General features: G+C 58.1%; 3 protein-coding genes across 3 annotated transcripts; all 3 read right to left on the bottom strand.

The window, feature by feature from the left end:
• Window positions 1-8,540: 8,540 nt before the first annotated feature.
• On the bottom strand, window positions 8,541-12,352 carry LOC122154066 (PHD finger protein 7-like). The gene is given in 11 exon segments (XM_042799862.1): window positions 8,541-9,294; window positions 9,352-9,397; window positions 9,564-9,682; window positions 9,834-9,947; window positions 10,164-10,267; window positions 10,359-10,521; window positions 10,737-10,861; window positions 11,157-11,243; window positions 11,245-11,259; window positions 11,354-11,445; window positions 11,715-12,352. Coding segments are annotated over 11 exon segments (1,671 nt in total). The 5' UTR covers window positions 11,767-12,352.
• A 1,160-nt stretch (window positions 12,353-13,512) lies between these two features.
• LOC122154065 (histone-lysine N-methyltransferase 2D-like) lies at window positions 13,513-19,193 on the bottom strand. The gene is given in 11 exon segments (XM_042799861.1): window positions 13,513-14,706; window positions 14,764-14,809; window positions 14,976-15,094; window positions 15,246-15,359; window positions 15,576-15,679; window positions 15,770-15,932; window positions 16,148-16,272; window positions 16,568-16,654; window positions 16,656-16,670; window positions 16,765-17,094; window positions 19,035-19,193. Coding segments are annotated over 11 exon segments (1,974 nt in total). The 3' UTR covers window positions 13,513-13,994.
• A 211-nt stretch (window positions 19,194-19,404) lies between these two features.
• Window positions 19,405-24,604, bottom strand: LOC122154064 (histone-lysine N-methyltransferase 2D-like). Its single transcript, XM_042799860.1, is given in 11 exon segments — window positions 19,405-20,116; window positions 20,174-20,219; window positions 20,386-20,504; window positions 20,656-20,769; window positions 20,986-21,074; window positions 21,076-21,090; window positions 21,181-21,343; window positions 21,559-21,683; window positions 21,979-22,080; window positions 22,175-22,504; window positions 24,446-24,604. Coding segments are annotated over 11 exon segments (1,974 nt in total).
• Window positions 24,605-24,725: the final 121 nt, after the last annotated feature.

Genomic DNA, 24,725 nt, shown 5'->3' with positions numbered 1-24,725 from the left:
CCTTTTGCTCGTGATCATAAAAGGGGGATATTTCCCCCATCCCAGTCCTATCTCAATCCCCAAGCCTGGCTCTCTGTCCCTTCTCATTGCCGGAGGGGAAGGGAGAGAGAGCTGCTGCATTGCGGTTGGCTGCCGACCAGGCCTAAACCACGACACCGTCTCGCCACAGGATACAGTGGGGCAGACTCTGCTCCGGCACACCTTCCCCCTCCTTTCTTCCTCCGTTCCCCCACTGGCCTTGGTGTTGTGAGAAACTATGAGTTAAGTATATTGTTTATTAAGACTTAAAGATAATAAGAGGAGGGGAGATCGTTCATGTTGTACATATAAAGGGACACCAGCGAGGTAGAAGTTATCAAGGTAGGGGAAATAATGCAGCTGATACAGAAGCAAAACGAGTGGCAGGCAATTATAATACAATTTTGACGATACAACAAGTATCTGTTAATAAAAATTTGAGCTTTGAGTCTGCAGAAAAGGAAAAACTAGAACAAATGGGAGCTAAGGAACAAGAGGGTAAATACATATTGCCAGATGGGAGGGAAGTCTTGCCAAAAGGCATAGCACTCGAAATATTTTCAAAAATACACAGCAAAACACACTGGGGAACCCAGGCATTATTTGATCATTTCAATCAACAGTTTGCCTGTATAGGCGTATATAACATAGCAAAGACAATCACGGCAGCCTGTGAGACCTGTCAAAGGTTAATCGAAACAACATGAGACAAAAACCTCTTGGAGGACGTTCCCCAGCATACAGACCTTTCTCACACATACAAGTGGATTTTACTGAACTACCTAGGGTAGGGCGTTATAAATATTTGTTAGTAATGGTGGATCATTTAACACATTATGTTGAGGCTTTTCCTACCTCCAGGGCAACTGCTAACCAAGTTACTAAAGTATTACTTGAACACATTATACCTCGATATGGAGTGCCTGAAATAATCGACTCGGACAGAGGAACACACTTTGTGTCAAAAATTGTTAGAGATCTAACCGAAAGCTTGGGTATTAAGTGGGAATACCATACACCATGGCATCCACAAAGTTCGGGAAAAGTTGAAAGGATGAATGGAGAAATCAAAACTATTCTGACTAAATTAATGATAGAAACCAAATTGTCATGGATTAAGTGCATACCCATGGCACTATTAATTCTCAGAACCAGACCCCGAGCGGATGTGGGAATATCAGCGTTTGAAATGGTGTATGGAATGTCCTATAGAATTGAAAATCCACAAACAAATGTTTTAATTCGAGACCATGTGATTAATGAATATGTTTCACAATTAGCAGAACATCGTAATAAGCTTTGGGAACATGGACTGATTGTGCAACGACCCCCGCTGGACTTAAAAATTCATAATGTTAAACCTGGGGATTGGATATTGGTTAAAGTACGGAAGGAAGAAACCCTAAAACCCAATTGGGAGGGACCTTATCTTGTTTTACTAACAACAGAAACAGCTGTCCGGACTGCTGAGCGTGGATGGACTCATGCCAGTCGCATTAAAGGCCCCGTGACGAAACCTCAATGGAAAGTAATTAGTACTCCAGGTGATACCAAGATAACCCTGAAGAGATAATGATAAAGACTTTGTTTGAGCATTTTGCCGCATTGCCTTTTGGTATAAAGTGTATATTGCTGTTTTTACTTGCAATAATAATTTCCTTGTTCATTTATTATATATGGAAACGCACTAAGTGGGGTAGAGAAAATTGTTAGAATATAGAAAATATACTGATATAAATAATGTATGCATTTTAAATATACGAGTTAGGTGTAATCATTTAAACTGTAACTGTTACCCATTTGCTTGTTTGCTTGTTTTAGGTGCAAGGCATACCAGGATAAATGGTAGACATAATGTGAGAAATTAGACAAGAAATTATTTGGGGAATCCCATGAGTGGTGGGAAAGTTTTGCCAAAGAAATAAACCCTCAATATTATCGGTACCAATCTGACGAACCGGTCCCCTTTGTAGCTGAAATTTTGGCTATAAAGTGCAGAAGGGAAGTACTAACTGTGTCTTGCTTTGTCCCATTAGTTAAAGCTGCAAAGTGGGAAGTCTATATAAACAGGCAGAAAGCCCGAAACAGCTGTTCTCCTGAAGAATTCCCTTGCTGCCGAGAAGACGGTACACCCCGTGACTCGAAGCAACCGAGTCGAAGGGCGAGGCAGAGGAGGAACAAACCATGGAGAAAAGAATCAGAACAATGGGACGCAAAAGCAGCAATGGTCTAACTTCCCCAGGACTGGTAAAAATATACTTAAATTGGCAAAAGTGATAAACACCCTTTTTCCTGGTATACCGTTAGTCTTGTTACTGATAATAGCCCAGGCAAAAGGAGGAAACCCTCATGAACCTATGAATTGGACAATAACAAACATACAACATCCAAATAATCCAATTCAAGCACGGGCTACACCGGGTACATTTAGTTTTAATGTGAGTTTGCGCGATCTAATTACTGGACACCGTAAAGACAAAGCTGATCTGTGCAAACCAATCTACATATGTCCCGCGTCCAATCCTGGAAGAAGTTATTGTAACCTTCCAGGTCACTATTACTGTGGCTATTGGGGATGCGAAACATGGGCCTCTGAGTGGTCCACATCTGGAGACGAATATCTAGAAATAAAGTGGTCACCGGAAAAGTGTAAGAGACCTCACATAGGAAGCAATGGACGTGTATTCGGACACTGTAACAATGACGGATATTGTAAAAGTATTAACATAACAATTAAAACCCCAGACAACGATCAATGGTTAGCAGGAAAATATTGGGCAATTAGATATTGGGAACCAGAGGGAGACAGAGGAGGAATCTTTCAAATAATGAAAAGACCGATGTCTCACGATCCCTTACCAGTAGGACCAAACTCAGTCCTAAATTCACCCATTTTTCCTAAGAAAAGGATGGTTCCCACAAGTGTCACAACCATTCGTCCAAACTTTTTATCAGTAACAGATAGAACAACTAAAGACATGGTGACTGAGTACTCTTTAGTTAGGGATTCAGGAGTGTCAGAATCTAAAGACCCCTTATGGGATTTAATGCGAGCCTCTTATCGTACCCTTAATGAAAGTAAACCAAATTTAACTAAGGAATGCTGGTTATGTTACAATATTAGACCACCATATTTTGAGGCAATCGGAATACCAGATAGGATTCAATGGTCTAGTGGTTCAAACCCACAAGAATGCCAATGGGATGACCAGAGGAACCATACACAAGGAATTACTATTCAATTAGTAACAGGTCAAGGAAAATGTATAGGTACAGTTCCCAAAAGGTATCAGCCCTTGTGCAACCAAACAATCACTAACACCAATATAAAAAGACACAAGGATCAAAATGACAAATGGGCTATCCCGACACCAGGAGCTAAGTGGGTTTGTTCAGACATCGGAGTAACGCCTTGCCTATCCTTAAACGTGTTTAATCAATCTCAGTTTTGCATACAGGTGATTATTGTTCCTCTGAGGAGGTGTTACGCCACTTTGAAGGAGACCTGAATAGACAAAAACGAGAGCCAATTACAGTGATAACCCTAGCTACTCTGCTGATAGCGAGCGGAGTTGGAGCAGGTACAGGCATAGCCTCCCTAGTAAAAGGTCAGGAATTACAAAGTTTGCAGATGGCTGTAGATGAGGATTTAGCAAAAATAGAACGATCAATACAAAATTTAGCCACTTCAGTAAAGTCTTTATCAGAGGTAGTGCTGCAAAATAGAAGAGGATTAGACCTATTGTTCTTAAAGGAAGGAGGGTTATGTGTAGCTCTAAATGAAGAATGTTGTTCTTTTGCTGACCATACGGGAATAGTCCAGGACACCATGTCTGAACTCCGGAAAAGGTTAGATCAACGTAAAAAGGATCGTGAGACGGGTAGATCGTGGTATGAAAACTGGTTTAATGTTTCACCTTGGCTAACTACTTTGTTATCTGCTTTAGCAGGACCGCTTATTATATTGATTCTGGGACTTATATTTGGACCTTGTATAATACGCTATATTTTACGCTTTATTAGAGAACGGTTCGACATAGCTAAATTACTTATTTTAAGGTCTGAGGTAAAATATAAAAGTGTATCTATTAATGAAGAAATAGATGATGAAGATTGTTGTGAATGCGTTATACCATGTAAGAATTATGATTGTAATTGTGAGATATTATCCTGTGAATGTTGTGATAAATGCTGGAATTGTGGAAGAAGGCTTGCTTGCAGTGCTAGGAATGAAAGTAGCGTCTAATAAACAATAGTAGGATAAAAAGAAAAAGGGGGGATTGTGAGAAACTATGAGTTAAGTATATTGTTTATTAAGACTTAAAGATAATAAGAGGAGGGGAGATCGTTCATGGAATTATGTGTTGCTTGTGCACACATGGCCGACGCTGCAGATCACAAGATATCCCAAGAAAACAAACAGAAGAAAAACAACTCCATATAAGGATATCATCGACCACCAGAAGGCAGAAAACGACCCCCTAACAACAACTAGCACATGCGCAGAGTATCTCCACCACTCCAGACCCCAGCAACAGTTGAAACATAGTATCTTCACCACTCCATGAACGCGGGAAAAAAAATGTATAAAAAGGGACAGTTTGTTCTCCTCAGTACGGCAGTTGGTGGAGCACAGACGGCCCTGTTGTCCAGCGCTGTTTTTGCTCATATTCTACTTGCTATAATTAATAAAATTTCAATTGGAGTTCGACCCATTGTAGTCTCGATTTATAACAGCAACGCTGAGCTAAGGAGAACTAAAAGATCAATAAACAGCCCTGTCGAAAACCCCGAACGCCCGCCGAGGAGAGGGCTAAGGGGCTGATGTACAACGCCGTGGTTGCGACGCGCCCCCCCCCCCCCCCCCGCCGCCATTTTGCCGTGCCTGGGCACCGGCGCGCGGGCCGCCAAGCGCGTGCAGCCGGCGCCACCGTCCGGGCGGAGCGGAGGCGGCTGCGGCCTAGCGCGGCCTGCAGCCCGCTACTGCTGCCACCGGGACGCCTCTTCCCACTGAAACGGCTCGTATTTATTCATTTTCATACTGCATACCTGGATAGAATGTCCCCAGACTTCTGACTTGAAACACCCCAGGGGAAACCACAAAATTGTGAGGAAAGAAAAGGTGTGTCAAAAGGCAAAAGGGATGAAAGGGAAGACTGGACAAAGGTACTAAACGTTCATGTTTGCAATATCAATGTTTGCTCGAGTATGACAGATGAAACATTATTATGGAAAAAAACCCCAGTAAATTTTAAGTCATCAAAATGCCACCTTCATAATTTTGCAAATGTGTAAAAATGATTTTTAAAGCAGATGCTCCTTCGGCCAATCATAACAATTTAACAAAGTGATTTGATACAGCAGTTTTTATTCTTAAAATATTCCAAGGACCTGAGTGATCTCAGTGATTAGATTCCAGGAAATCACTGATCGTTAGCCAAATAAATCACCCATTTTGTCTAAGCATCACTGGTGATCCAGGCACAATGCAATTTACTAGAAAGAGGAATTTCTAGTGATGTGCCACTGCATAAAATATTCTCTCCTGGCAAACGGGTACAAACATGTGCCTTGTTACAGTAAAAGTCAAAAAGAATTTAAGTTAGTGCTTCTTTACTTTCTCCAGCTATCCATGAAAATCCATGCAGGTTGAAATGTACAGATGTACAAACTCTAATGAAGTCAGGAGGGCTGATAGCAGATGACCAGCACTTTTATTTCTTTGCTAATTTAGGGCTTTGTAGTACCGCTTACTCTGCTGAATGTCCACCAAAATGTCCTGAAAACATTAGTCTTGATTGAAATCCTATGCTGTTGTAAATGGTATGTCATGAGGACTCTTCATACTACAATGCAGTATGTTTAGCAGTTAGGAGTTGTGAAGCTCTGGATGACAGGAAAGCACCACATTAGAACATCAATGCTGCAGGAATTCTTAGGAGAAAAAAAGAGCGTGCAGAAGTAGTAATGCAGTATACTGCAAAAATGTGGTATTTAATACAACTAGGAGGACCTCCTAGCCTCAGAATGAGAGAGGATCATGCACCACAAATTACAGTTCAGTTTAACATCTTCAAAAGCAGCATGACACACCAAGGTATTTACAAATTGAGTCAGATCGCATGGCTTTCAAAGATAAAGCCTGTTACCTATGAACTTAGCTTTTTGCCTTTACCAAAGAATATGTGAGAGTAAGTGAAAAGTTTTTTTAATATCTGTTTTCAAATTTCTACACTGCAAAATTAATTCTGAAGAGAGAAAACAAAGAACAAAATGAAAACATGACTCAGACAAACTTGTGCAGACACAGAGAAGAGTACCTAAGAAAAAACACAGTTTTTCTTCTTTATCTACTCAGTACTTAAGTTATTTGCTTTTTGACGTTCTCTCCTGTAACTTCTCCTTTGCAAAACAAGACAGTTTTCAGCTTTCTTATCTCTGTGGTGTATTTCCACAATCACTGAATTGCCATTTAAACTTCATCTTTCCTAAAATAAACAACCAGGGATTCTTAGTGGAAGAGCCTTGCACAAGCCTCTCGACTGCTGAACATTCTTCTCTGCCATTTATCACAGTCATCTCCTTCCACACCTGAGCTTCCCATCCTTCTACAAGGGAGAGATTCTGCAAAAGTTTAGGAAGGAGCAGGTAGGGTAGGGAAGCCTGAAACCTTCCCTTACCAGCTACCATCTTGAAGGCTTACGAGGACATCGTGTGGAGAAAAAAAAGGAGCATGGAGGAAGTATAGAGCAGAGGTCATTGACCCTCAGAAACCTGCTGTAACTGGGCTAGCCACAGGGCAGCTGATGGGGTTGTTCATCAGTCCCTGGGGGTCTGTGGCAACGGTGCTGCAGTATGAGCTCGATCCAGAGGCAGGAGTCCCCCCTGAAGGGAAGGCAGTGAGGGCTGTGGGCCCAGGTGAGCGCCCAGACATCAGGGACATTTACTCACCGAGCACCACCGAGTCCACTACTGAACCTGCCAGGACAAAAACCAAACGGTGCCCCGGGAACAACCGTAGGAGGAAAAAAGCAATGTGAAATCCAGTATTGGAGAATCCAGTTCCCAAAGGCAATTCAGGACTAAGAGAGAAATGTGAAATCCCCAGAAGCCCTTCTACAACACTAGCTGTCTGACACTGCTGAGAGTGACTAGAGGCTTCCCAGTGTCCTCGGCCATCCTCTTCTACCAGCCACCTTCCAAGCCAAACTCTGGTGGTCAGGGTTTCCTTCTCACCAGGCTTTCTGAGATTTGTCGTGGCCTTCCGACAGCCAGGCATTACAGAACACAGTGAGCTGGGTGCTGTCAGAGGTGAACGGTGCCAGGGAACAAGCACCTCGGTTCAGAGTGGGGCTGTTCATGACCACAGCTCTTCAGCCGGCATCAACCAAGCACCAGTGCTCGGGAGTGCCTCGGAGCTCACATCGCAAACGCCCTGTTCTGGCCACATGCAGACCATGCGTCTTCCCAGACACAGCTGTCAAGAATAGGAGGACAAAGTGCTGCCACAGAGTTCTCTTTTAGACCCTCTCGACCTCCTTTCCTTACTCGCTGCCTCTTTCTTGGCAGAAAAGCCCTTCAGGTTTCTCAGGTTCCCTTGCCTACCTGAGAGAGGACAGCGGTTCCCTCCTGTAAGGCATCAACTTCCATGCTGCAGGAAGGCCTCTGAGGAAGACACTTAATGCACACAGATAAGGCCACCTATAGCTTGCCCGAAGAGCAGAGGGTTGTTCAAGTCTGTCCAGCCACCCCACAGGATTTCCTTCACGCTTTGGTCGCCTTATTTCTTGATTCAGGCTTCTAGCACGCTGCCAGCTTCTACAGAGATCTTCAGCAGTCAGTCTGCAACCAAATCCTTTCTCCTCCCTGCACTAGAGAGGGGCTAGCTCGTCTCCCAACAGGAGGGAAATCCTTTCGGATGATGGGCATTGCCCAGGTCCCATGTTACCCAGAACTCCATGTGAACTTTTTTGCTCTCAAGGGCATATGATAGGACTCGAGGCTTCAGTAACAGGTGCTGCTCTGGCTCCAATGAGTTCTGTGGAGTAAATTCCTTACGAGGTGTTTGCAAACTCTACAAAAAAGGATTTCTTGTCTTCTAGAGCAAGAAGGAAGCCTTCAGTTGGTACAGCAGCAACCACGGTGGGCGACAGGAGCTGGAACTGGGGAAGGGCAATGCCCTTTGGCTACTACTGTAGCAGCACCATCTGCAGCAACCTTCATGTCACACCTCCAGAGGTGACTCTGAGGGGAACTTTGAAAGCAGAGGCGCTTTGCCGCTTGTGCGTTCGAACTTTCCCCGGGGAAGCGGAGCAGGCTGCGGGGCCAGCGAGGCCCGAAGCCCACGGCCATGGCGCTGGGCAGCCGGCCAAGGCCAGCCCGCGAGGAGGGAGGTCTGGGGAAGGTGCTGCCAAGCCCCGGGGAGAAGACAACCCTGTGGGCCCGGCGGAAGCCAACAAAGGAGCGTGGAATCTCCCAGGGCAGAGATTAACAGTCAACTTTATTGGAGCGGTGGTGGGGGATCAGGGCCAGCAGGCAGGGCCGGCGCAGGGCTGGTCGCGCGTCAGCGTCCGGGCCAGGCTGTAAGGGTTCTGGGCCCGACGTCGTAAGCGGGAGCGGTCTCGTCCCCGCACGGGCCCGGGGCGGCTGGGGCGGCGGCTGCTCTGGAGCCGTGCAGAGCTGGGGGTGCTGGGGCTGCCGGTCTCGGGTACCGGGGAGCCACGGGAGCATCCCGGCACCGACTGTGCGGGGCTGCTGCTCTCAGCCCTGGGTGCTGGTGCGCGGCTCCTGCCACGGCCTCTTGTGCGCCGGCTGTAGGGCTTTTGGGCCCGACGCCGCGAGCGAGAGCGGTCTCGCACGCGGTCGGGCCCAGGTGGGCTGGAGCAGCTGCTGCTCTCAGGTGGTGGGGAGCTGCTTTGAGACGGCCCCGATGCCCCTTGGCCACCAGTGCTGCTGGGGCTGCTACTCTCCAGTTCTGTGAAGCTGGAGGAGGACCCTGATGCCGCCGTGGTGCTGGTGCTGGGGCTGCTGGACTCGGGGACAAGCGAGCTGTGGGACCGTCCCCGTGCCAACTGTCCTGGGGTGCTCCTCTCAGCCCTGCGTGCTGGTGCACTGCTCCTGCCACGGTGTCTTGTGGGCCGGCTGTAGGGTTTTTGGGCACTACGCCGTGAGCGAGCTCGGTCTCGCACACGGTCAGGCCCAGGTGGGCTGGAGCAGCTGCTGCTCTCAGGCACTGGGGAGCTTTGGGATGGCCCCGATGCCGCCTGGAGACCAGTGCTGCTGGGGCTGCTGGTCTCTGGTGCTGGAGAGCTGTGGGATGGCCCCGATCCTGACTGGCTCTCGGTGATGGGACCCGCCACCTCCGAGCTGCCACTGGAGGCTGTAAGGGGGAGCAGGAAGGTCACGGGCACGGCCCCCCAGGCCCGCGGCAGGAGAGGCCAGAACTGTGCCCCCAGCCCCCCTGGAGCAGAGGGGCTCTGCCAAGCCCAGAATGGGCACCCGCTGCCAGGCCTCGCCCGGGGGCACCCGGATGCTTTGCCTCTTACCGGTGCCCAGGCCAGCACAGCTGTCGCACTCCCATCTGGCCGCGCCGGTCCCCAAGTGGGAGCATCGTCTGTGGGTGCCCTCGGCAGCGCAGGAGCAGCACAGGAGCAGTTGCCAGGGCCTGGGGAAACAAACGGGTGCGTGGCTGTGAGGACAAAGTGACCGCAGCACGGGATTGTCCGGCAGAGCTCTTGTTCTCCGTCCCTCCGCTTCGAGCCCTTGGCGAGACAGAGATCCTGGGCAGAGCCCAGGTTGCCGCTCGGGCAACTTACCCCTGTCGCTTTGTGTGCTGCCTGCCTCCTGGGCAAAGGCACTCACGGGCATCGCAGCGGCTGTGCCTCTCATTTTGCTCATCATCTGCGTGCCCATTCTCCCATGATGGCAATCTGAAGCACAAGGGAAAAATGCTGCGCCCCTGCTGCCCCGGCATAAGGCAGAGGCAGGGCGTCCCTGCTCTTCCCCCCCTGCCCGCTTTCTGACTCCTGCGTGAAGCTGAAGCCCAGGCTGAGGGGAGAGAGCGGAGGGCCGGGAGCGCAGGGGCAGTCCCTGGCACGGCACAACGCTGGCACCCTCCTGTCTGGTGGGGCGGTCAGGACACCAACCTGAATGGGATTCGGATGCCCATGGTGAGCATCTCTTTGAGAAATGCACGCCTATCTCTACAGAAAGGGCACTGGAAGCAAATGCCGGCGCGCGCAGCCTGTCCCTGCAGGGGAAACATGAGGAGCAGGCGTGAGGCCTTGGTGCTGCTGGGCGCCCGCCGTGCCCCCCCCCGTGGGCGAGGGAAGGGCTCCTACCTGGATGCAGGCCCTGTGGAACCAGGCGTGTTTGCACGCTGGGCACACCATGGTGCCGTAGGACTTCCTGTCCTCCACCGGGTCCAGGCAGATGAGGCAGGCAGTGTTCTCCCCCGGAGCCGCCTCCACTGCCTGCTCTGGGCGGTGCTGCCAGCAGAAGGACCTGGGGAGGCAAGAGGAAAGGGAAGGGTGAGGTGAGGAGTGTTTTGGTGGGAATGATGGGTGATAATGTGTGAAGGAATCCCACCACTCGCTCTGTCCATGACTGTCTGCTAGGAAGTGTCACTGTGGGCTTGTTTTATGTTTGCTTATTGATGCTGTCAGAAAGGGGTATAAAAAAGTGGGTGATCCTCCTGTGGGAGGGCCGGCTACCCTTACCTGTAAAGCCCACAGAACTGCATGACGCATTCCCCCTCCACGGCGCAGGGGAGGTGGAAGCTGCGGTCACAGCCCTCCTGGCAGCAGGTGATGGCGGCCCCGCTCTCGCCACAGACGAAGCAGCGCTGGAAAGAGCAGAGCAGCCCCCATCAGCGGCAGCCTCAGGGCCTCCAGAGCCAGCCCCACGCCTCTGGGCAGGGTGCAGGATGCTGCCCCACTGCTGGGTCAGAGCCCGTGGATGCACCCGGCGCACGAGGCTCCTGTGCTGGGTCTGGGTGGAGGCTCTGTGGAGCTGCTGGGCGCGAGACTTTTGTCCCAGAGCTGCTTGGAAGGGCTGGGATTTCTTTCTTGGGGTCTGGGCTAAGCTCCCACACCGCTCCCGTGGCACCACAGATCTCCCTGAGCTTGTCCAGTCCTTACCTGCTGCGCTGCCTGCTCGACTGTATGGCGAATATCCCTCAGGGGGAATCCCATCAGGCCCACGTTGTGGGACTCTTTCTGGAAGAGGCCTGTTGGCAAAAAACTGCGCAGGAAAGACAAGACAAGGAGGTGATGAGGAGGAGAGCGTGGCCGGGGCTGCCTGTCGGCAAGCTGGAGGGAGCCCCGGGGGCACTCACCAGGCAAAAGAGGTGGGCGCAGAGCCCTCGCTTCTGCAGTTTGTACCCGCAGATGTCCGGGTCAGCCTCTGCCCGGCCACACAGCATGCATGCTGGAGGGGAGAGAGCAAACGACAGCGGGAATGAGCAGCTCACCTCTGCAGGGCCGGGGCAAGCGTCCCTGAGGGCTGGCCTTGCAGGCACGGGTGTCCCAGCAGCAGGTGCCCACGGCCCAGCCTGGGCCCCGCTGGCTGCGGCACGGAGGGGCCCTGCCCCGGGGCGCTTGGGGAGCTCCTGCCTGCCCCTGCCACCGCTCTCGGCCCCACGCTGAGCGCCCCGACAGCCCCTCTGCTATGCTGCGGGAGGGATGCTTTGCTCTCACCTGGCTCCATCGAGTCGGCGGCCTCCTGCTTCCTCGCAGTCATCTCACCCATCAACAGTGAGTGCTGGGAGAGTCGCTGTCCCCGCAGTGCTGGGGTGTCTCTCCCAAGTGCTCCTCGGTTGACTCTGGGGGAGAAGCAGGGCGCGGGTCAGCTTGCAGCAGAGGCCCAGCGCCCCCCGGCACGGGGCCGCCCTCCTCCCTCGGCAGCCCCGCACGAGCCCCGTCCACCCCTGCCCTCCCCTCACCTCACCAGGTCGCGCTGAGGCACAGCCTGAGCCCAGCGATGCTTTATGCAGGCTTGTCCCCCGCGGGTCACAATGGCCACAGTGACATCAGCACCGTTGGCCTGGATGCACCCCAACGACGGGCAGGGACGCCCTCAGGAACGTGCCAGCCCCTCGGAGCCGGCCGCCGCCTCACAGGGGTGGGTGCGAAGTGCCGAGGCGGGGGCCCGAGCCCTCGGCACCCCCGGGAGCGGGGCGGCTGCTCCTGCAGCCAGCGCAGAGCCGAAAGGCAGGTCCCGCGGGGCAGCCGTCGAGGCTGGCACTGTTGGCCGACCGGTGCTGGTCAGGCCGTGCGAGCCCAGGGCTGCAGCCCTGGCCCAGGCTGCGGCTCTGCTCCTGCCCTCGGCATGGGGAGCGCTGCCGGCAGGTCAGGGGAAGGGGATCCTTCCTCTCTGCGCCGCAGCGCTGCGGCTGCACCTGCAGGGCTGCCGCCGGCCCTGGGCTCCCGGCTCCAGGGGACAGAAGCCACCTTGGAGCCCGGCCTGGGCTCGCACAGCCCATCCGCTCCGACGCGGCGCGTGGCCGGGGCACAGCACGGGGCCTCAGGACGGCACCTCAGCGTCGCAGGTGGCCCAACATCGTCATCTCCCGAAGTCGTCCTTAGCGCTTTGGTGACGTGCTGCCTCCAGAAGGAAAAGCAGCGGCAGCGCGAGCTGGGGACTCACGGCGCAAACGGCCTGGCTTCCTCCGTGGCAATAAACTGCCTTTCAGAGACAGTGTGAGCCCGTCCTTGGTGGGCAGGGAAAGTGCAAATGGCCCATGGGAGGAACTCATGTCGGAGAAAGTTTGTGGAGGACTGTCTCCTGTGAGAGGGGGACCACGATGGAGAAGGAGGAACAAGTTCCGGACAGTCCCCTCACCGAAGAGAAGAGAAGTGGCAGCGCTGACTGCACCCCCCATTCCCTGCCCCTGCGCCACTGGGGGAGGAGGTAGAGATATCGGGAGCAGAGCTGAGCCCGGGAAGAAGGGAGGGGTGGGTGGAAGGTGTTCTCAAGATGTGGCGATGCCTCTCACTGTCCTACTCTGTTATGTGTTGTTAGTGTCTGTAATAAATGTATGTTCTTTTTTTTCTTCCCCTAACGAGGCTGCCTTTTGCTCGTGATCAGAAAGGGGAATTTTTCCCCATCCCAGTCCTATCTCAAACCCCAAGCCTGGCTCTCTGTCCCTTCTCATTGCCGGAGGGGAAGGGAGAGAGAGCTGCTGCATTGCGGTTGGCTGCGGACCAGGCCTAAACCACGACACCGTCTCGCCACAGGATACAGTGGGGCAGACTCTGCTCTGGCACACCTCCCCCCTCCTTTCTTCCTCCGTTCCCCCACTGGCCTTGGTGTTCACGCAGCTGCGGCAAGTCCTCCTCACAAGTCCCACTCCTCCTCACCAGGTCCCTTCTTAAATGCGTTATCGCAGAGGTGGAGCTGCTTGGCTCGGCCCTGCTGCAGAGGTAGGGCCTGCTTGGAGCCGGGGGAGCTTGGAGAAGCTTCTCAGAGAGGGCCAGCGCTGTCGCCCCCTCCCCTGCTACCAAAAAACCCCACCGCTCCCTCAAAGCCAGGACAAGCTGGTACAGCAGCAACCACGGTGGGCGACAGGAGCTGGAACTGGGGAAGGGCAATGCCCTTTGGCTACTACTGTAGCAGCACCATCTGCAGCAACCTTCATGTCACACCTCCAGAGGTGACTCTGAGGGGAACTTTGAAAGCAGAGGCGCTTTGCCGCTTGTGCGTTCGAACTTTCCCCGGGGAAGCGGAGCAGGCTGCGGGGCCAGCGAGGCCCGAAGCCCACGGCCATGGCGCTGGGCAGCCGGCCAAGGCCAGCCCGCGAGGAGGGAGGTCTGGGGAAGGTGCTGCCAAGCCCCGGGGAGAAGACAACCCTGTGGGCCCGGCGGAAGCCAACAAAGGAGCGTGGAATCTCCCAGGGCAGAGATTAACAGTCAACTTTATTGGAGCGGTGGTGGGGGATCAGGGCCAGCAGGCAGGGCCGGCGCAGGGCTGGTCGCGCGTCAGCGTCCGGGCCGGCTGTAAGGGTTCTGGGCCCGACGTCGTAAGCGGGAGCGGTCTCGTCCCCGCACGGGCCCGGGGCGGCTGGGGCGGCGGCTGCTCTGGAGCCGTGCAGAGCTGGGGGTGCTGGGGCTGCCGGTCTCGGGTACCGGGGAGCCACGGGAGCATCCCGGCACCGACTGTGCGGGGCTGCTGCTCTCAGCCCTGGGTGCTGGTGCGCGGCTCCTGCCACGGCCTCTTGTGCGCCGGCTGTAGGGCTTTTGGGCCCGACGCCGCGAGCGAGAGCGGTCTCGCACGCGGTCGGGCCCAGGTGGGCTGGAGCAGCTGCTGCTCTCAGGTGGTGGGGAGCTGCTTTGAGACGGCCCCGATGCCCCTTGGCCACCAGTGCTGCTGGGGCTGCTACTCTCCAGTTCTGTGAAGCTGGAGGAGGACCCTGATGCCGCCGTGGTGCTGGTGCTGGGGCTGCTGGACTCAGGGACAAGCGAGCTGTGGGACCGTCCCCGTGCCAACTGTCCTGGGGTGCTCCTCTCAGCCCTGCGTGCTGGTGCACTGCTCCTGCCACGGTGTCTTGTGGGCCGGCTGTAGGGTTTTTGGGCACTACGCCGTGAGCGAGCTCGGTCTCGCACACGGTCAGGCCCAGGTGGGCTGGAGCAGCTGCTGCTCTCAGGCACTGGGGAGCTTTGGGATGGCCCCGATGCCGCCTGGAGACCAGTGCTGCTGGGGCTGCTGGTCTCTGGTGCTGGAGAGCTGTGGGATGGCCCCGATCCTGACTGGCTCTCGGTGATGGGACCCGCCACCTCCGAGCTGCCACTGGAGGCTGTAAGGGGGAGCAGGAAGGTCACGGGCACGGCCCCCCAGGCCCGCGGCAGGAGAGGCCAGAACTGTGCCCCCAGCCCCCCTGGAGCAGAGGGGCTCTGCCAAGCCCAGAATGGGCACCCGCTGCCAGGCCTCGCCCGGGGGCACCCGGGTGCTTTGCCTCTTACCGGTGCCCAGGCCAGCACAGCTGTTGCACTCCCATCTGGCTGCGCCGGTCCCCAAGTGGGAGCATCGTCTGTGGGTGCCCTCGGCAGCGCAGGAGCAGCACAGGAGCAGTTGCCAGGGCCTGGGGAAACAAACGGGTGCGTGGCTGTGAGGACAAAGTGACCGCAGCACGGGATTGTCCGGCAGAGCTCTTGTTCTCCGTCCCTCCGCTTCGAGCCCTTGGCGAGACAGAGATCCTGGGCAGAGCCCAGGTTGCCGCTCGGGCAACTTACCCCTGTCGCTTTGTGTGCTGCCTGCCTCCTGGGCAAAGGCACTCACGGGCATCGCAGCGGCTGTGCCTCTCATTTTGCTCATCATCTGCGTGCCCATTCTCCCATGATGGCAATCTGAAGCACAAGGGAAAAATGCTGCGCCCCTGCTGCCCCGGCATAAGGCAGAGGCAGGGCGTCCCTGCTCTTCCCCCCCTGCCCGCTTTCTGACTCCTGCGTGAAGCTGAAGCCCAGGCTGAGGGGAGAGAGCGGAGGGCCGGGAGCGCAGGGGCAGTCCCTGGCACGGCACAACGCTGGCACCCTCCTGTCTGGTGGGGCGGGCAGGACACCAACCTGAATGGGATTCGGATGCCCATGGTGAGCATCTCTTTGAGAAATGCACGCCTATCTCTACAGAAAGGGCACTGGAAGCAAATGCCGGCGCGCGCAGCCTGTCCCTGCAGGGGAAACATGAGGAGCAGGCGTGAGGCCTTGGTGCTGCTGGGCGCCCGCCGTGCCCCCCCCGTGGGCGAGGGAAGGGCTCCTACCTGGATGCAGGCCCTGTGGAACCAGGCGTGTTTGCACGCTGGGCACACCATGGTGCCGTAGGACTTCCTGTCCTCCACCGGGTCCAGGCAGATGAGGCAGGCAGTGTTCTCCCCCGGAGCCGCCTCCACTGCCTGCTCTGGGCGGTGCTGCCAGCAGAAGGACCTGGGGAGGCAAGAGGAAAGGGAAGGGTGAGGTGAGGAGTGTTTTGGTGGGAATGATGGGTGATAATGTGTGAAGGAATCCCACCACTCGCTCTGTCCATGACTGTCTGCTAGGAAGTGTCACTGTGGGCTTGTTTTATGTTTGCTTATTGATGCTGTCAGAAAGGGGTATAAAAAAGTGGGTGATCCTCCTGTGGGAGGGCCGGCTACCCTTACCTGTAAAGCCCACAGAACTGCATGACGCATTCCCCCTCCACGGCGCAGGGGAGGTGGAAGCTGCGGTCACAGCCCTCCTGGCAGCAGGTGATGGCGGCCCCGCTCTCGCCACAGACGAAGCAGCGCTGGAAAGAGCAGAGCAGCCCCCATCAGCGGCAGCCTCAGGGCCTCCAGAGCCAGCCCCACGCCTCTGGGCAGGGTGCAGGATGCTGCCCCACTGCTGGGTCAGAGCCCGTGGATGCACCCGGCGCACGAGGCTCCTGTGCTGGGTCTGGGTGGAGGCTCTGTGGAGCTGCTGGGCGCGAGACTTTTGTCCCAGAGCTGCTTGGAAGGGCTGGGATTTCTTTCTTGGGGTCTGGGCTAAGCTCCCACACCGCTCCCGTGGCACCACAGATCTCCCTGAGCTTGTCCAGTCCTTACCTGCTGCGCTGCCTGCTCGACTGTATGGCGAATATCCCTCAGGGGGAATCCCATCAGGCCCACGTTGTGGGACTCTTTCTGGAAGAGGCCTGTTGGCAAAAAACTGCGCAGGAAAGACAAGACAAGGAGGTGATGAGGAGGAGAGCGTGGCCGGGGCTGCCTGTCGGCAAGCTGGAGGGAGCCCCGGGGGCACTCACCAGGCAAAAGAGGTGGGCGCAGAGCCCTCGCTTCTGCAGTTTGTACCCGCAGATGTCCGGGTCAGCCTCTGCCCGGCCACACAGCATGCATGCTGGAGGGGAGAGAGCAAACGACAGCGGGAATGAGCAGCTCACCTCTGCAGGGCCGGGGCAAGCGTCCCTGAGGGCTGGCCTTGCAGGCACGGGTGTCCCAGCAGCAGGTGCCCACGGCCCAGCCTGGGCCCCGCTGGCTGCGGCACGGAGGGGCCCTGCCCCGGGGCGCTTGGGGAGCTCCTGCCTGCCCCTGCCACCGCTCTCGGCCCCACGCTGAGCGCCCCGACAGCCCCTCTGCTATGCTGCGGGAGGGATGCTTTGCTCTCACCTGGCTCCATCGAGTCGTCGGCCTCCTGCTTCCTCGCAGTCATCTCACCCATCAACAGTGAGTGCTGGGAGAGTCGCTGTCCCCGCAGTGCTGGGGTGTCTCTCCCAAGTGCTCCTCGGCTGACTCTGGGGGAGAAGCAGGGCGCGGGTCAGCTTGCAGCAGAGGCCCAGCGCCCCCCGGCACGGGGCCGCCCTCCTCCCTCGGCAGCCCCGCACGAGCCCCGTCCACCCCTGCCCTCCCCTCACCTCACCAGGTCGCGCTGAGGCACAGCCTGAGCCCAGCGATGCTTTATGCAGGCTTGTCCCCCGCGGGTCACAATGGCCACAGTGACATCAGCACCGTTGGCCTGGATGCACCCCAACGACGGGCAGGGACGCCCTCAGGAACGTGCCAGCCCCTCGGAGCCGGCCGCCGCCTCACAGGGGTGGGTGCGAAGTGCCGAGGCGGGGGCCCGAGCCCTCGGCACCCCCGGGAGCGGGGCGGCTGCTCCTGCAGCCAGCGCAGAGCCGAAAGGCAGGTCCCGCGGGGCAGCCGTCGAGGGTGGCACTGTTGGCCGACCGGTGCTGGTCAGGCCGTGCGAGCCCAGGGCTGCAGCCCTGGCCCAGGCTGCGGCTCTGCTCCTGCCCTCGGCATGGGGAGCGCTGCCGGCAGGTCGGGGAAGGGGATCCTTCCTCTCTGCGCCGCAGCGCTGCGGCTGCACCTGCAGGGCTGCCGCCGGCCCTGGGCTCCCGGCTCCAGGGGACAGAAGCCACCTTGGAGCCCGGCCTGGGCTCGCACAGCCCATCCGCTCCGACGCGGCGCGTGGCCGGGGCACAGCACGGGGCCTCAGGACGGCACCTCAGCGTCGCAGGTGGCCCAACATCGTCATCTCCCGAAGTCGTCCTTAGCGCTTTGGTGACGTGCTGCCTCCAGAAGGAAAAGCAGCGGCAGCGCGAGCTGGGGACTCACAGGCGCAAACGGCCTGGCTTCCTCCGTGGCAATAAACTGCCTTTCAGAGACAGTGTGAGCCCGTCCTTGGTGGGCAGGGAAAGTGCAAATGGCCCATGGGAGGAACTCATGTCGGAGAAAGTTTGTGGAGGACTGTCTCCTGTGAGAGGGGGACCACGATGGAGAAGGAGGAACAAGTTCCGGACAGTCCCCTCACCGAAGAGAAGAGAAGTGGCAGCGCTGACTGCACCCCCCATTCCCTGCCCCTGCGCCACTGGGGGAGGAGGTAGAGATATCGGGAGCAGAGCTGAGCCCGGGAAGAAGGGAGGGGTGGGTGGAAGGTGTTCTCAAGATGTGGCGATGCCTCTCACTGTCCTACTCTGTTATGTGTTGTTAGTGTCTGTAATAAATGTATGTTCTTTTTTTCTTCCCCTAACGAGGCTGCCTTTTGCTCGTGATCAGAAAGGGGAATTTTTCCCCATCCCAGTCCTATCTCAAACCCCAAGCCTGGCTCTCTGTCCCTTCTCATTGCCGGAGGGGAAGGGAGAGAGAGCTGCTGCATTGCGGTTGGCTGCGGACCAGGCCTAAACCACGACACCGTCTCGCCACAGGATACAGTGGGGCAGACTCTGCTCTGGCACACCTCCCCCCTCCTTTCTTCCTCCGTTCCCCCACTGGCCTTGGTGTTCACGCAGCTGCGGCAAGTCCTCCTCACAAGTCCCACTCCTCCTCACCAGGTCCCTTCTTAAATGCGTTATCGCAGAGGTGGAGCTGCTTGGCTCGGCCCTGCTGCAGAGGTAGGGCCTGCTTGGAGCCGGGGGAGCTTGGAGAAGCTTCTCAGAGAGGGCCAGCGCTGTCGCCCCCTCCCCTGCTACCAAAAAACCCCACCGCTCCCTCAAAGCCAGGACAAGCTGGTACAGCAGCAACCACGGTGGGCGACAGGAGCTGGAACTGGGGAAGGGCAATGCCCTTTGGCTACTACTGTAGCAGCACCATCTGCAGCAACCTTCATGTCACACCTCCAGAGGTGACTCTGAGGGGAACTTTGAAAGCAGAGGCGCTTTGCCGCTTGTGCGTTCGAACTTTCCCCGGGGAAGCGGAGCAGGCTGCGGGGCCAGCGAGGCCCGAAGCCCACGGCCATGGCGCTGGGCAGCCGGCCAAGGCCAGCCCGCGAGGAGGGAGGTCTGGGGAAGGTGCTGCCAAGCCCCGGGGAGAAGACAACCCTGTGGGCCCGGCGGAAGCCAACAAAGGAGCGTGGAATCTCCCAGGGCAGAGATTAACAGTCAACTTTATTGGAGCGGTGGTGGGGGATCAGGGCCAGCAGGCAGGGCCGGCGCAGGGCTGGTCGCGCGTCAGCGTCCGGGCCGGCTGTAAGGGTTCTGGGCCCGACGTCGTAAGCGGGAGCGGTCTCGTCCCCGCACGGGCCCGGGGCGGCTGGGGCGGCGGCTGCTCTGGAGCCGTGCAGAGCTGGGGGTGCTGGGGCTGCCGGTCTCGGGTACCGGGGAGCCACGGGAGCATCCCGGCACCGACTGTGCGGGGCTGCTGCTCTCAGCCCTGGGTGCTGGTGCGTGGCTCCTGCCACGGCCTCTTGTGCGCCGGCTGTAGGGCTTTTGGGCCCGACGCCGCGAGCGAGAGCGGTCTCGCACGCGGTCGGGCCCAGGTGGGCTGGAGCAGCTGCTGCTCTCAGGTGGTGGGGAGCTGCTTTGAGACGGCCCCGATGCCCCTTGGCCACCAGTGCTGCTGGGGCTGCTACTCTCCAGTTCTGTGAAGCTGGAGGAGGACCCTGATGCCGCCGTGGTGCTGGTGCTGGGGCTGCTGGACTCAGGGACAAGCGAGCTGTGGGACCGTCCCCGTGCCAACTGTCCTGGGGTGCTCCTCTCAGCCCTGCGTGCTGGTGCACTGCTCCTGCCACGGTGTCTTGTGGGCCGGCTGTAGGGTTTTTGGGCACTACGCCGTGAGCGAGCTCGGTCTCGCACACGGTCAGGCCCAGGTGGGCTGGAGCAGCTGCTGCTCTCAGGCACTGGGGAGCTTTGGGATGGCCCCGATGCCGCCTGGAGACCAGTGCTGCTGGGGCTGCTGGTCTCTGGTGCTGGAGAGCTGTGGGATGGCCCCGATCCTGACTGGCTCTCGGTGATGGGACCCGCCACCTCCGAGCTGCCACTGGAGGCTGTAAGGGGGAGCAGGAAGGTCACGGGCACGGCCCCCCAGGCCCGCGGCAGGAGAGGCCAGAACTGTGCCCCCAGCCCCCCTGGAGCAGAGGGGCTCTGCCAAGCCCAGAATGGGCACCCGCTGCCAGGCCTCGCCCGGGGGCACCCGGGTGCTTTGCCTCTTACCGGTGCCCAGGCCAGCACAGCTGTTGCACTCCCATCTGGCTGCGCCGGTCCCCAAGTGGGAGCATCGTCTGTGGGTGCCCTCGGCAGCGCAGGAGCAGCACAGGAGCAGTTGCCAGGGCCTGGGGAAACAAACGGGTGCGTGGCTGTGAGGACAAAGTGACCGCAGCACGGGATTGTCCGGCAGAGCTCTTGTTCTCCGTCCCTCCGCTTCGAGCCCTTGGCGAGACAGAGATCCTGGGCAGAGCCCAGGTTGCCGCTCGGGCAACTTACCCCTGTCGCTTTGTGTGCTGCCTGCCTCCTGGGCAAAGGCACTCACGGGCATCGCAGCGGCTGTGCCTCTCATTTTGCTCATCATCTGCGTGCCCATTCTCCCATGATGGCAATCTGAAGCACAAGGGAAAAATGCTGCGCCCCTGCTGCCCCGGCATAAGGCAGAGGCAGGGCGTCCCTGCTCTTCCCCCCCTGCCCGCTTTCTGACTCCTGCGTGAAGCTGAAGCCCAGGCTGAGGGGAGAGAGCGGAGGGCCGGGAGCGCAGGGGCAGTCCCTGGCACGGCACAACGCTGGCACCCTCCTGTCTGGTGGGGCGGGCAGGACACCAACCTGAATGGGATTCGGATGCCCATGGTGAGCATCTCTTTGAGAAATGCACGCCTATCTCTACAGAAAGGGCACTGGAAGCAAATGCCGGCAGCGCGCAGCCTGTCCCTGCAGGGGAAACATGAGGAGCAGGCGTGAGGCCTTGGTGCTGCTGGGCGCCCGCCGTGCCCCCCCCGTGGGCGAGGGAAGGGCTCCTACCTGGATGCAGGCCCTGTGGAACCAGGCGTGTTTGCACGCTGGGCACACCATGGTGCCGTAGGACTTCCTGTCCTCCACCGGGTCCAGGCAGATGAGGCAGGCAGTGTTCTCCCCCGGAGCTGCCTCCACTGCCTGCTCTGGGCGGTGCTGCCAGCAGAAGGACCTGGGGAGGCAAGAGGAAAGGGAAGGGTGAGGTGAGGAGTGTTTTGGTGGGAATGATGGGTGATAATGTGTGAAGGAATCCCACCACTCGCTCTGTCCATGACTGTCTGCTAGGAAGTGTCACTGTGGGCTTGTTTTATGTTTGCTTATTGATGCTGTCAGAAAGGGGTATAAAAAAGTGGGTGATCCTCCTGTGGGAGGGCCGGCTACCCTTACCTGTAAAGCCCACAGAACTGCATGACGCATTCCCCCTCCACGGCGCAGGGGAGGTGGAAGCTGCGGTCACAGCCCTCCTGGCAGCAGGTGATGGCGGCCCCGCTCTCGCCACAGACGAAGCAGCGCTGGAAAGAGCAGAGCAGCCCCCATCAGCGGCAGCCTCAGGGCCTCCAGAGCCAGCCCCACGCCTCTGGGCAGGGTGCAGGATGCTGCCCCACTGCTGGGTCAGAGCCCGTGGATGCACCCGGCGCACGAGGCTCCTGTGCTGGGTCTGGGTGGAGGCTCTGTGGAGCTGCTGGGCGCGAGACTTTTGTCCCAGAGCTGCTTGGAAGGGCTGGGATTTCTTTCTTGGGGTCTGGGCTAAGCTCCCACACCGCTCCCGTGGCACCACAGATCTCCCTGAGCTTGTCCAGTCCTTACCTGCTGCGCTGCCTGCTCGACTGTATGGCGAATATCCCTCAGGGGGAATCCCATCAGGCCCACGTTGTGGGACTCTTTCTGGAAGAGGCCGTTGGCAAAAAACTGCGCAGGAAAGACAAGACAAGGAGGTGATGAGGAGGAGAGCGTGGCCGGGGCTGCCTGTCGGCAAGCTGGAGGGAGCCCCGGGGGCACTCACCAGGCAAAAGAGGTGGGCGCAGAGCCCTCGCTTCTGCAGTTTGTACCCGCAGATGTCCGGGTCAGCCTCTGCCCGGCCACACAGCATGCATGCTGGAGGGGAGAGAGCAAACGACAGCGGGAATGAGCAGCTCACCTCTGCAGGGCCGGGGCAAGCGTCCCTGAGGGCTGGCCTTGCAGGCACGGGTGTCCCAGCAGCAGGTGCCCACGGCCCAGCCTGGGCCCCGCTGGCTGCGGCACGGAGGGGCCCTGCCCCGGGGCGCTTGGGGAGCTCCTGCCTGCCCCTGCCACCGCTCTCGGCCCCACGCTGAGCGCCCCGACAGCCCCTCTGCTATGCTGCGGGAGGGATGCTTTGCTCTCACCTGGCTCCATCGAGTCGTCGGCCTCCTGCTTCCTCGCAGTCATCTCACCCATCAACAGTGAGTGCTGGGAGAGTCGCTGTCCCCGCAGTGCTGGGGTGTCTCTCCCAAGTGCTCCTCGGTTGACTCTGGGGGAGAAGCAGGGCGCGGGTCAGCTTGCAGCAGAGGCCCAGCGCCCCCCGGCACGGGGCCGCCCTCCTCCCTCGGCAGCCCCGCACGAGCCCCGTCCACCCCTGCCCTCCCCTCACCTCACCAGGTCGCGCTGAGGCACAGCCTGAGCCCAGCGATGCTTTATGCAGGCTTGTCCCCCGCGGGTCACAATGGCCACAGTGACATCAGCACCGTTGGCCTGGATGCACCCCAACGACGGGCAGGGACGCCCTCAGGAACGTGCCAGCCCCTCGGAGCCGGCCGCCGCCTCACAGGGGTGGGTGCGAAGTGCCGAGGCGGGGGCCCGAGCCCTCGGCACCCCCGGGAGCGGGGCGGCTGCTCCTGCAGCCAGCGCAGAGCCGAAAGGCAGGTCCCGCGGGGCAGCCGTCGAGGCTGGCACTGTTGGCCGACCGGTGCTGGTCAGGCCGTGCGAGCCCAGGGCTGCAGCCCTGGCCCAGGCTGCGGCTCTGCTCCTGCCCTCGGCATGGGGAGCGCTGCCGGCAGGTCGGGGAAGGGGATCCTTCCTCTCTGCGCCGCAGCGCTGCGGCTGCACCTGCAGGGCTGCCGCCGGCCCTGGGCTCCCGGCTCCAGGGGACAGAAGCCACCTTGGAGCCCGGCCTGGGCTCGCACAGCCCATCCGCTCCGACGCGGCGCGTGGCCGGGGCACAGCACAGGGCCTCAGGACGGCACCTCAGCGTCGCAGGTGGCCCAACATCGTCATCTCCCGAAGTCGTCCTTAGCGCTTTGGTGACGTGCTGCCTCCAGAAGGAAAAGCAGCGGCAGTGCGAGCTGGGGACTCACGGCGCGAACGGCCTGCCTTCCTCCGTGGCAATAAACTGCCTTTCAGAGACAGTGTGAGCCCGTCCTTGGTGGGCAGGGAAAGTGCAAATGGCCCATGGGAGGAACTCATGTCGGAGAAAGTTTGTGGAGGACTGTCTCCTGTGAGAGGGGGACCACGATGGAGAAGGAGGAACAAGTTCCGGACAGTCCCCTCACCGAAGAGAAGAGAAGTGGCAGCGCTGACTGCACCCCCCATTCCCTGCCCCTGCGCCACTGGGGGAGGAGGTAGAGATATCGGGAGCAGAGCTGAGCCCGGGAAGAAGGGAGGGGTGGGTGGAAGGTGTTCTCAAGATGTGGCGATGCCTCTCACTGTCCTACTCTGTTATGTGTTGTTAGTGTCTGTAATAAATGTATGTTTTTTTCTTCTTCCCCTAACGAGTCTGCCTTTTGCTCGTGATCATAAAAGGGGGATTTTTCCCCCATCCCAGTCCTATCTCAAACCCCAAGCCTGGCTCTCTGTCCCTTCTCATTGCCGGAGGGGAAGGGAGAGAGAGCTGCTGCATTGCGGTTGGCTGCGGACCAGGCCTAAACCACGACACCGTCTCGCCACAGGATACAGTGGGGCAGACTCTGCTCTGGCACACCTCCCCCCTCCTTTCTTCCTCCGTTCCCCCACTGGCCTTGGTGTTCACGCAGCTGCGGCAAGTCCTCCTCACAAGTCCCACTCCTCCTCACCAGGTCCCTTCTTAAATGCGTTATCGCAGAGGTGGAGCTGCTTGGCTCGGCCCTGCTGCAGAGGTAGGGCCTGCTTGGAGCCGGGGGAGCTTGGAGAAGCTTCTCAGAGAGGGCCAGCGCTGTCGCCCCCTCCCCTGCTACCAAAAAACCCCACCGCTCCCTCAAAGCCAGGACAAGCTGGTACAGCAGCAACCACGGTGGGCGACAGGAGCTGGAACTGGGGAAGGGCAATGCCCTTTGGCTACTACTGTAGCAGCACCATCTGCAGCAACCTTCATGTCACACCTCCAGAGGTGACTCTGAGGGGAACTTTGAAAGCAGAGGCGCTTTGCCGCTTGTGCGTTCGAACTTTCCCCGGGGAAGCGGAGCAGGCTGCGGGGCCAGCGAGGCCCGAAGCCCACGGCCATGGCGCTGGGCAGCCGGCCAAGGCCAGCCCGCGAGGAGGGAGGTCTGGGGAAGGTGCTGCCAAGCCCCGGGGAGAAGACAACCCTGTGGGCCCGGCGGAAGCCAACAAAGGAGCGTGGAATC

The sequence above is a fragment of the Tyto alba genome, unplaced genomic scaffold (genome assembly GCF_018691265.1).
Source record: "Tyto alba isolate M040663 unplaced genomic scaffold, T.alba_DEE_v4.0 Super-Scaffold_3, whole genome shotgun sequence".
Lineage (NCBI taxonomy): Eukaryota > Metazoa > Chordata > Aves > Strigiformes > Tytonidae > Tyto > Tyto alba.
Note: the sequence above shows the minus strand (reverse complement) of the source record. Positions and strands in the feature narration are given on the sequence as shown.